Source organism: Tamandua tetradactyla, chromosome 8, assembly GCF_023851605.1.
Source record: "Tamandua tetradactyla isolate mTamTet1 chromosome 8, mTamTet1.pri, whole genome shotgun sequence".
Lineage (NCBI taxonomy): Eukaryota > Metazoa > Chordata > Mammalia > Pilosa > Myrmecophagidae > Tamandua > Tamandua tetradactyla.
The window spans coordinates 71734549-71746935 of record NC_135334.1 but is presented as its reverse complement, the minus strand read 5'-3'; the positions used below and the strand labels follow the sequence as shown (position 1 = coordinate 71746935).

At 38.8% G+C, this 12387-nt stretch overlaps 1 protein-coding gene across 7 annotated transcripts in view; it reads right to left on the bottom strand.

The window, feature by feature from the left end:
• C2CD3 (C2 domain containing 3 centriole elongation regulator) overlaps positions 1–12387 on the bottom strand; it is a 235253-nt gene that overhangs the window by 62114 nt on the left and 160752 nt on the right. For all 7 annotated transcript variants that reach the window (XM_077113600.1, XM_077113599.1, XM_077113596.1 and 4 more), the window contains 3 exons: positions 7870–8008; positions 2489–2553; positions 17–216 (listed from right to left, as the gene is read on the bottom strand). In XM_077113600.1, coding sequence (XP_076969715.1) covers positions 17–216; positions 2489–2553; positions 7870–8008 — 404 coding nt within the window. The remainder of the gene's footprint in view (positions 1–16; positions 217–2488; positions 2554–7869; positions 8009–12387) is intronic.

The following is a 12387-nucleotide window of genomic DNA, read 5'->3' as shown; positions in this document are numbered from 1 at the left end:
GAATCAAGATACATACCAGTGACGTCTGTACCTGACGTCTTGCTTGCCTTTCTTCTTTGAAATGCATCAAACTCTCCAAAGGGGAGACAGCAACTTTTATCTGCCCCTGGCACTCTCCACTGAAGTCCGTGATGTTGTACCAACCACAGATAAACTGGAAGCCAGAGAGAAGTGGAGAGAGATCCACTGAGGCAAAGCCAATTACCCTTTCCTCATCTGTATGGGAAAAGAGAAGAATAGGGCAATGTGGCTGGGTACATCCTGCTATTAGATTAGAGGTTACACACAGAGAAGTTGACTTGGGGGATTTCATATCTAACACAGAAGACAGCTAACAGAGATGAGAGAGACTAGCACCAGAGCCTGCTTTGGCTATTATGAATTTCCTCTCTGTATGGCAGGAAAAAGCTGACAGGGTCAAGTTCTAAGCTCTTAAAATAGGCAACTGAACAATACCCCTTAAACTTAAGAAAAGCTGTTCTTTTTCCTAAGCTATCATGTCCCAGGGATTTTCTTCAGGGCAATGGGTCTTGAAGGGAATCATTTTAAAGACCAACACCCTTGGAATTATGAGGGATTTGCATTTTCCTATTTATACTGATTGGTATATTTCAGATTTTCTATAACATACATATGTATTATATCTAAGAACAAAAGTGACAAATTATAAAATCCGTACAGGGTACAAAATGAACTTGGGGTCAGGTTCTTCTCTACATGGTGAAGGGGCTGCTCTTAATGCCTGAGAAGGTGTCTTCTTGATTGGACAAACTACCATGCAATGACCTTTGTTTTCAAATGTTTTGCTCCTTGTTCTTCATTTCTAACATGAAAACAGCTGAGGACAATCAGGCCCTTCTCACACCACAAGTTCCTATGTTCCATTCTGTACTGTGACTATAAAAGGCCAAATCTATGCAACTTTGATATACACTACAGATTTTCAATTTGCTAAATAAATCGAGAAATACGAATTTTCAAGAAGAGTAGTCCTGACGCTCCTAGAGTTCCTTGGGCGTACTACTGCTGACACTCATCACACACTGTATAATACTTGTTTACACATCTTGCTCTTCTATAGACTGAGATCTACCTAAAAGCTGAGACCTTTGTCAGCTTGCCACAAGAGCAAATCCGACAAAGAAGGAGCTTGCCAAAAGCGAATTGGAACATAGTTTTGAATTGAACACATTAGTTGAACTCCTTGAGTCTCAATTCCTTTCAGCTGTTAGACAGTCTGTGGTTCTATAACACTGTTTGGAGTTATGTTCCAGAGTAGGGGTCAAGTAATTCTTACCCACTGGGAGTGAAAAGTTATGGCTAGAACCATTAATTTGCACTCTGAAGATTCGTTATAGCAAGGAAACTAACCTTGTTTTATTTGGCTAATGGACATGTAACCTGTTTTTTTTACATGTAACCTGTCTAAACTGAAAGGGATTGAGGCTCAAGGAGTTCAACTAATGTGTTAAAGTCAAAACTATGTAACTTTGGGTAATCCCACTTTGAGAATTTTAAGAGCACCATATCCTAAAGATACTTAAGGAAATCTCTGGGTAAACGATCACTGTGAAAAAAACAGCGGCTTTGAAGAAGGGTTAAATTTGACAGTGGATTTAGCAGAACAACTCACCATTCCCCCTTTCAGTTTATGCTCTAGTCAGTCTGAACTTCTCTAGTACCCTCTCCTATTCCAGACTTTTGTATTTGCTGTTCTTTGTGACTATAGTTTGTTCTGTCCCCTCATTTTTCACCTGAGATATTCTCTAGAAAGTCTTCCCTGACAACCTAAGTCGAGTTAGATGTCCTCTACAAAGAGGACCCATATTTTCCTAATCATACTATATTGTAATTGTTTGTACCTTTCACCAGTCTGTAAACTCTGTGAGGTGAGGGATCACATCTGTATTTCACCTCTGTATACCTAGCTTTCAGGAGGAACTCAAACATGTATTGCACACAGCTTGCTAAGCAGTTTATTTATATATTATCACTAATCCTCACAAAAACCCCATAGGGCAGGTACTGTTACCATAAGGCTCAAAGAGGTAAATTGATTTATCTTAGGTCACACAGTTAGGAAATGGCAGGACCAAGATTTGGACCCAGGTCTGGCATAAGATCAAAGCTTATTTTTTTTTCCTGTTAAAGTAATTGTTTGTTGAATTGAAGCAGACCTTGCTTTGCTTGACAATCTCCAGAATAATTAAAGGGAAGAGAAGAACAGGAAGCAAGAGAAGAATAAAATAAAATGATATACTCTCGAAAACAAAACAAAACAAAACAAAAATGATATACTCTCTAAGGATTTAAATTTCTGTGAATACCCTTTGACACATATACATACCCAATACCATCAGTCATGTGGTTTCACTAGGCTAAAAATAGAAAAGGTTTGGCAAATTGTCAATAGGAAGTTAATTTATTTTTGGAACCCAATATATATTCATGGAACCAGATATATATATTTATGGAATAGGGTACATACCTCCTTTGTGCCAAACCTTGAAGACCAGTGTTTGCTGTGGGTCCAGAAGAAGTTCCTTTGATAGTCTGTTAAGAAAATTATGACCATAAATTAACTGTAGAGGAAGCTTCTGTAGTATGAATCTTAGATTTGGGGATGTCGAGTTTGCTAGCTGCTGGAATGCAACACATCAGAGATGGATTGGCTTTTAATAAAAGGGGATTTATTTCATTAGTTCTTTAGAGGAAAGGCAGCTAACTTTCAACTAAGGTTCTTTCTTATGTGGGAAGGCACAGGGTGATCTCTGCTGGCCTTCTCTCCAGGCCTCTGAGTTCCAACAACTTTCCCCGGGGTGATTTATTTCTGTATCTCCAAAGGCCTGGGCTGAGCTGCGAGTGCTGAGATGAGGTATGTATGAGCTGCTTGGGCTGTGCTACATTGTACTCTCTCATTTAAGCATCAGCAAATTAAACATCATTCATTACAGCAGGCACACCTCTTAGCTGACTGCAGATGTAATGAGCAACAGATGAGGTTCACATATCATTGGCTCATGTCCACAGCAACAGCCTTCACCTGGCCAAGTTGACAAACTGAATCTAACTACACAGGGGAATACCTTGCAATTTGCAAAGCACTTTCCCAAACACTGTTTCATTTTATCTTCAAGCACTTTCTCTAGAATACATTTTTATTTTCACAGTTTAAATGAGGAGATAGAACCTCAGAGAGATGTAGCGATGAAGCAACTGCCAAGAACTGAAAACAGGTTTACCTGATTCAGTACCTTCTTGCCACACCCCAATCCCCACAAAGTATCTGCCACATTCAAATAGTGTTTCTCTTACACAAGAGACATAGTATGGAAAGGCATCTCCTCAACATGTAATGAGCCATATTATTAGAACAGGTGAGGATTTTTCTTATGCCATGGGGTGGGGATGGGAGTAGTGAGAAGGAAGGAAGAGGAGAAGAAGAACATTTACATTTATTGAGTGCCTACCTTGGGTCAGATCTGGTGCTAGGTATTTCATATACATTTAATTTTCACAAAAACCTATGACATGGGATGAACTGTATATATGATGCCTAATGAATGCAGGTGGCAGAAGGATGTACTGACTGAGAAGTAGACTGGCGAACTGCAGCTACAGTTCATGCTGGTACAAAAAGGAACAAAGTCTTGAGGCATGTAACAATGTGAATGAACCTGTGGGACATTTGGTGAGGCAAAATAAGCCAGAAACAAAAGTATGGTCTCCTTTAGAAAACGCTGATAAGAAAACAGGGGCCTGGACTGTAAGCTCTTATAGCAGAGATATTTAGTCCGGAGTGGTAATTATTTCTGTAGAGAGGCTGTTTTATATAGTATAACCTGGTATTTAGAAATAAGGAAAACACAGTCTATATTTTAGAACCACACCTACTCTTTGAAACCCAAGGGGAAAAGGCTTATTTTGTCCAGAATGTAAATTTTCTGTAGCGCATAATCTAATTCAACCTGTCTGGATAGCTCATTTGAACAAGTGAAACACAGGGAGTCCAGAATTATAATGAGGGCCTTTAATCCTGTATAGCCTAATGTAAGGCCTGGATACAACCTAGAATATATTAAGCAGATAATCAAAAAGTATTGGCAAAGTTCCTTGAGGGATGGGAGAAAAATATGGAGCCATTAAACCTTACTATCAGGGAATCCCCTGATACTGTGTCAAACATTAGGGATACCCAAATCAATAGGCCATACCCTTGATTTGAGATTTACTTTTGTGAAGCTTATGTAGGTAGCGGAGAAGCTCAGACTACCTACAGGTATGCCTAAGAGTTACTTCTGGAGGACCTCTTTCATTGCTCAGATGTGACCTCTCTCTAAGCCCAAATCTTTAAGTGAAATCATTGCCCTCCTCTGTATGTGGAACATGACATCCGGGGGTGAAAGTCTCCCTGGTGGCGTGGGAGATGACTCCCAGGGATGAGTCCAGCCCTAGCACTGTAGGATCAACAATTCCATCCTGACCAAAAGGGCGAAAAGAAGTTTAAATTATCAGTGGCTGAAAGAGTTCAATTAGAGTGGAGAGGCTACTCTGGAGGTCACTCTGCTACAAGCTTCTGTCAGACATTGCTACCTATTGTAACTTGCCAAACCCCAACCAAAACCATTCCAACCAATCCTAAAGAATACCTAGGGCAATATATAAGCTTCTACAAAGGTTCCACGCACTAGGGTAACTTCCCAGAAACCTACAATCTCCAGAGGGGTCCCTGGATCAGGAAAGTCCTGAAACCTAGGGGGTCCAGCCCCTCCAGAACATCAGCTAGTTCCATCTCTTTACCCCATATTATTGACAACCCCTTTCAACATGACAAAGTTAGAATGGCCATAGCCCAAATACCCCTAAAGAGTGGGATGGTAGGATCAAATGTGATGAAAGAGTTATACAGAGAAGGAAGGGTTTAATAAATGAATATGATTGCTGAACCATTAAATTGATATTTCTTTTAGTCTCCAGTATCTTAGAGCAGCTAGAAGTAAAAACGTGAAATTGTGGAACTGTAACTCATACCAAACTCTGAAATTTGTTCTACAACTAATTGTACAACTTCATTTTATATGAAGGGAATCACACAGTTAAAAACTACAAACAAAGATTTGGAAAATTCCAAATCTGGTTCACTGTTCCAGATGAGCAAGATGGAGCTACATGGAAAATAAAGAGACAATCTCATACAGCACTTTTCAAACATTACTGGGTAACTAAAAAGAATCTACTTTAAATGAGAAGAAGTATGCTAAAGTTAAACAAGTATCATGTCAGAGATTTAAATTTGAGCTGGAAGTCAAAAGACCACCTTTGAATCACAGCTCTACTATTATTAGCTGGGCATGTGAGTAGCTTCTTAGAGCCCTGGTTTTCTTACCTCTAAATGGGATATTATTATTTACTTTGCATGGTTTCTAGGACAATCAAATGAAACAATTTTGTCATAAAGAATTTACAGATAAAACTACTATTCTTCTAATTCCACCTATGTTCCCCAAAGACTATATAATTTTCTGACCTGCATAGTCTCAACCATTATGAGGATGAAAAATCAGGAGATTGCTAATGCCCCTTAATCAAGTTTGTAAAGTTGGGCTCTGAATGGAAAAAACCCCAACAAATCAAGCACCTTCATCCAGAAGTTCAACTACCTTTTGGGGGAAGATTTGGTATTTTTGATAAAATACCCTGGAAACTATGTTTGGAATTTTTATAATTTCAGAAGCTCAGCATAGATAGTACTGAGTTTTCACTGTAATTCTAGCTGTTGACTCATGCCAACCTCTCAAATTATGAAACACTGAACAAGTGAACAATTGCTGAGACTCAAGCACTATAAGAAAATAGCAGTTCAGACACCATGTTGCATAGGTGGATAAGAATTAAACCTTATAAAGCTGATGCAACTATAATGTTAACATAAAATATAATTAGTCTTAGAGTTCATTAGTAATGATGATGATAAAAGAAGAAAAGGGAGGACAAGCCTTCCACCCCAGGAATGGGCTTCCTTCCCCAGCCCCTTACCTCTGAGTGCTACTGCTACTGAGTGCTACTGAGGACTCTGCCTACTATTTTTTAGCTTTCCAAAAAAGATCTGATATTTGTTATATATCTGCTATGTACCATGAAGTAAATTTCTAAATGTTACCTAATTTGGAACTCACAACTCACAACTCACAATCCTGTAAACAAATTTTTTTTTTTTAATAGACGAGGAATCTGAAGCTCAGACATGTTATATAACTTGTTCACATAGCTAGATGTGTACAAGTGGTGGGGGCCAAGTCCCTCTGGTTCTAAAGCACAGACTCTTTCTAGTGCCCAGGGATCTTTTCCAAGGATGGATAATCCACAGCCTTTCCTGAAATTAGTTTTCTCGGCTGGAATACCCTCCCCATCTGTCCTTATCTAGATAACTTGTATATATTCTTCAATATTTAGCTGAGGTGTCTTATTTAGGAAACCTTCCCTAAACCTTCACATCAGTTTAAATAGCCTTTTTCCAAGCTCCACTAGCATCCTTTTTTACTCATATTACAGCATTTTCATATTCTATTATAATTTTTTACTTGTCTTTCTTCCCACGCAGACCATGAACTCCTTAAAAGCAAAGGCTATCTAAATCATTTTCAACTCTCCAGTGTTCAGAGCAGAACTGGGCATGTAAGAGGTCCTGCTGTGAATCATTTTTGTTTTGAGAAAAAAAAATATATATTTTAATTTTTAAATTAAAAAAAAAATACCAAAAAACACCAAACGCAAACATTCGTAACTTTTGATTATTCTGTTCTACATATATAATCAGTAATTCACAATATCATCACATAGTTACATACTCATCATCATGATCATTTCTTGGAACATTTGCATCTATTCAGAAAAAGAAATGAAAAGAAAACAGAAAAAAATTCATACATACCATACCCCCCACCCCTCCCCCGCACCAATCACCAGCATTTCACTCTAAATTTATTGTAACATTTGTTCCCCCTATTATTCATCTTTATTCCATATGTTTTACTCATCTGTTGACAAGGTAGATAAAAGGAGCATCAGACACAAGGTTTTCAAAATCACACAGTCGCACTGTGAAAGCTGTATCATTATATAATCATCATCAAGAAACATGGCTATTGGAACACAGCTGTACATTTTCAGGCAGTTCCCTCTGGCCTCTCCACTCTATCTTGACTAACAAGGTGATATCTATTTAATGCATAAGTATAACCTCCAAGATAACCTCTCGACTCTGGAATCTCTCAGTCATTGACACTTTGTCTCATTTCACTCTTCCCCTTTTGGTCGAGGTTTTCTCAATCCCTTGATACTGAGTCTCAGCTTATTCTAGGATTTCTGTCCCACGTTGCCAGGAAGGACCACACCCCTGGGAGTCATGTCCCACGTAGACAGGGGGAGGGTGGTGAGTTTGCTTGTTGTGTTGGCTGGAGAGAAAGGCCACATCTGAGCAACAAAAGGGGTTCTCTTGGGGGTGACTCTTAGGCCTAATTTTAAGTACGCTTGACCTATCCTTTGTGGGGTTAAGTTTCATATGAACAAATCCCAAGACTGGGGGCTCAGCCTACAGCTTTGGTTGTCCACACTGCTTGTGAGAATATCAAGAATTCTGAATCATTTTTGAGCTGTACTGAGCAGAGTTTAAAAACACCCTAACAAAACTCTAAACCACTACTATCTGTGAATTCATAAGCACCAGGACAAAAACACTGCTTGGATAAGGAAAGCACTTTCCAAGACTGCTCAAATATTGTTGTGTCTGTTAAATTCCTTGCCCCAAGTTGGTCTCATGGAACAAAAGGTAGATTCTGAAAGAGTGATGACACATAAGAAAATACAAACCTTGACTGCTGTTGAAAATTCCAGATGGGGGAATCTGTGTTTTCAATCACTTGGCTGTATATAGGAGTTGGCCCGTCGGCTGTTACAAAAGATACACAACAACTGGGTATTGATACTTTCCGCTCTGTCAAGGGGGTCCCTGAAAAAGAATACAGTGGAGCAACTGCACGTTAGGGTATACCAAAAAGAATGTGCCGAAAGACTCCTGTTATACAGGTATAAGCAGGGCCATTCCCAGCCCTCTCCTATCTTCGGATCTGAGCTCCAGTGATTCCCTGTGTCTGAAGTGTTTCCAGTGACCTTTCTGATATTTCAACTGTTCTTTCAAGGCCCAGTTCATAAATATTCCCCAGCGAGAAGAGACTTCCCCCATCTCTGAGCTCCTTCTACCCTGCAATCTGGAAAATAGGAGTTTGAGAAGCAAAAGATGGGATTGGACTGCAAAGAATCCTGGATGTAGAATCAAATGGTTAATTATCAGCTCAGTCACATACATCCTGTGTGACCCTGGGTTAAGGACTATCCATACCACATCTTTTTAAAAATGGGGCATATTATACATCCTAAGATGTTTTAAGGATTAAAATGTTAATATTAGTAGGTAACATATATATCACTTACTCTGTGCCAGGCACTGTTCTAAGTACTTTACAAATATTAAATCATTTAATCCCTATGAGATGGATATTATTATCTGCATTGTACAGATGAGAAATATGGGGTACAGAGAGACTGCATTAGTTGCTCAAGACCATCCATTTATCAGAGGAATTAAGTAGGGAACTGAATCAAATTCAAGCATGCTGGGCCCATTCTTTTTTTTTTTTTTAACTTATGAAACATATCCACATACAAACACAAACATTCTTACCATATGATTATTACATTCTTGTTATATAATCAATAACTCACAATATCATCACATAGTTATATGTTCATCATTATGATCATTTCTTAGAACATTTGCATCAATTCAGAAAAAGAAATAAAAAGAAAATTCATACATACCTCTTACCCCTTCCTTTCATTGATCACTAGCATTTCAATCTACTAAATTTATTTTAACATTTGTTCCACCTATTATTTATTTATTTTTAATCCATATGTTTTACTTGTCTGTCGATAAGGTACATAAAAAGAGCATCAGACACAAGGTTTTCACAATCACACAGTTGCATTGTGAAAGCTATATCATTATACAATCATCTTCAAGAAACATGGCTACTGGAACACAGCTCTACATTTCAGGCACTTCCCTCCAGCCTCTCTATTACACCTTAACTAAAAAGGTGATATCTATTTAATGCATAAGAATAACCTCCAGGATAACCTCTTGACTGTTTGGAATCTCTCAGCCATTGACACTCTATTTTATTTCATTTCACTCTTCCTCATTTTGGTCGAGAAGCTTTTCTCAATCCCTTGATGCTGAGTCCCAGCTCATTCTAGGATTTCTATCTCACATTGCCAGGAAGATCCACACCCCTGGGAGTCATGTCCCATGTAGAGAGGGGGAAGGCAGTGTGTTTGCTTGTTGTGTTGGCTGAGAGAGAGAGGCCACATCTGAGCAACAAAAGAGGTTCTCTTGGCGGGGGGGAGGTGACTCGTAGGCCTAACTTTAAGTAGTGGGCCCGTTCTTTTTAAAAGAAAAGAAAAAGAATTCAAGCATATTGACTTCAGAGTCCACACTCTAAGCCATCTTCTTATATTCTTCAACTACTGAGTTAATGAATATAAAACACTGGGTACTGTGTGACACCTAATGGTAATTTTTATAACATCAGGTTTCCAATGTGGGAGATCCAGTCAAGTCATGTATCCTCTCTTTATAAAAATGTAAAATGAAAATGGTTGGTTTGGTATTTGAGCTGTCCAATATGATAACCACTAGCCATGTGTGGTTTTTTTAACTTTAAGTTAAATGAAATTAAATAAAAAATTCAGTTCTTTGGTTGTACTAACCACATTTCAAGTGCTCAATAGCCACATGAAGCTAGTGGCTAACATACTGGAGAGTGAAGATACAGAACATTTCCACTATAGCAGAGTTTTTTTGAACCGTACTGGATAAGAGACTCTATATAATATAGTTTCTATATATTCAATAAAATCTCTCCCAGCCCCCAAATGCTGTGAATCTCAGGATGACAAATGGAAAGCGGGGGGGGGGGGGGGGGGGGGGGGAGTAAGAGAGGAGGAAGAGTGGGAAGAGGGTGGAGGGAAGGGGAAGGGAAGGGGAGACAGTTGGGTGGGAAAAGACATATTTTAAACATAATTTATTTGATCTATAGGAAAAAATTCTGCATGTGGATTCTACCTGGTTTGTCTTCCTTTATCTGCCTAGGTCAAGATTTCCCCAACTCTATACTCCCATTTTACCCTGTAGGTGAAGTTTACCTCTGGGACTCCACCCTGCTCTTTCTCTACATGGTTGTTCTTTTCAGGAACTACTTCTCCTCTAGAGACCTTGAACTTTTCTTATGGAGAGAAAGCAATCTGATGAACAAATTTATATTCCCTTCCACAAGCAGCATTTACATTTACTAAGTAGCCTTTAAAAGATAGACTCTAGCGCCATCTAAGAAGTCTCTCTCTCTCTTTTTTGTTTTTTAGCTTGGGCAGACATTGGGAATCAAACTTGGGTCTCCGTCATGGCAGGCGAGAACTCTGCCTGCTGAACCACCATGGCCTACCACCTTTCTCTTTTTTAAAATACATTTTCACTGAGAAATTTTCATACACATAACAGTCAACCATAGTATACAATCAATGGTTCACAATATACAACAGAGTTCTGTACTCATCACCTTCATCATTTTTAGAGCATTTGTCTCACTCCAGAGAAAGAAATAAAAGAAGAAACAAACTCATACATCTTGTACCCCTTCCTCTCATTGCCCACAAGTATTTTAGTCTACCCATTTTTTTTTACCCTTTATCCCCCCTATTATTTATTTATTTATTTTTATCCTAATTTTTTTTTTTTTTTACTTATCTGTCCATACCTGGAGAAAGGAGTATTAGACACAAGGTTTTCATAATCACATGGTCACATTGTTAAAGTCATATATTCATATAGCTGTCTTTAAGAATCAACGCTACAGGAACACAGTTCAACAGGTACTTCCCTCTAGCCACTCAATACATCATAAACTCAAAAAGGATAACTGTATAATGCAGAAGAATAACCCCCAGGATAACGTCTTGACTCTGAAATCTCTCAGACGAATTTTGTCTTATGTCTCTCTTCCCCATTTTGGTCAAGAAGTTTTTCTCAATCCCATGATGGCAGGTCCCGGCTCATCCCCAGGAGTCATGTCCTATGCAGAGGGGAGGGGAGGGATTTCATTTGCCCAGTTGTAAGAAGCCTCTCTTGACTCTAGGCTAGAATCATCACTGAACGCTTAGATCTTTCCAACTTCAAATTTCCTTTTTGGGAAACCAAAGTACCTATAGCTTTGCTTTGTATCTTTTCCTCAACCATAAGAATTTCAATGTGAGTAGACAAATTCTTATCAAACTTTTCCACCAATGCCACAATAATCTAGAGAACTGTAAACACCAAACTTTAGAGTGTGGGCATTTCTACTTGCCTTGAAACAGCTACAATAAGCAAGACATTTATGAGCAGGCTTGTATTTTACCTTAAAAATTCATGATGATTTTATATTATATTCCATAATACAGCCATATTTGCTTAAATTAAAAAACAATATTTTTGTCCTCAGATCTTGGTCAAAATTGACTTGTTATTTAATCTGACTTCTAGTACCCCAGAGTATGCAATCAGACCAGAAGGCATTATAATTTTTCAGTCCCTTTTACTGGGGATAATTAGGAAAGAAAGAAGCTAGAAATGAGAAGAGAAAAGGGAATAGAGCTTTTGCAAGGTCAGAGGAAAGTGAACTAAAGAGGAAGAATGCTAGCTTTTGAAGTAAGATCTGGTAGCATCAACAGGCAGGAGGGAGCAAAAACATGTGTAAGGGTTGTCAACAAAGCAAGATCTGTAGAAAGATGATGCAAAAGAGTCTCAGAATCAGAAAAACACTAAAGATAAACTTAATGAGGAAAAGAATTTAAAAAGTCTTGGCCACAACTCTCTCTCCAGCCAACATGACGAGCAGTCTAACCACCCTCCCCCTCTCTGCATGGGACACGACTCCCAGGGGTGTGGACCTCCTGGCAACGTGCGACAGAGATTCTGGAATGAGCTGAGACTCAGCATCAAGAGATCGAGAAAAACCCTAGAACGAGCTGAGAATTAACATCAAGGGATTGAGAGAACCTTCTCGACCAAAAGGGGGAAGAGTGAAATGAGACTAAGTGTCAATGGCTGAGAGATTCCAAACGAAGCCGAGAGGTTATCCTGGAGGTTATTCTTATGCATTAAGTAGGTATCACCTTGTTGTTCAAGATGTAGTGGAGAGGCTGGAGGGAACTGCCTGAAAATGTGGAGCTGTGTTCCAGTAGCCATGTTTCTTGATGATGATTGAACAATGATATAACTTTCACAATGAG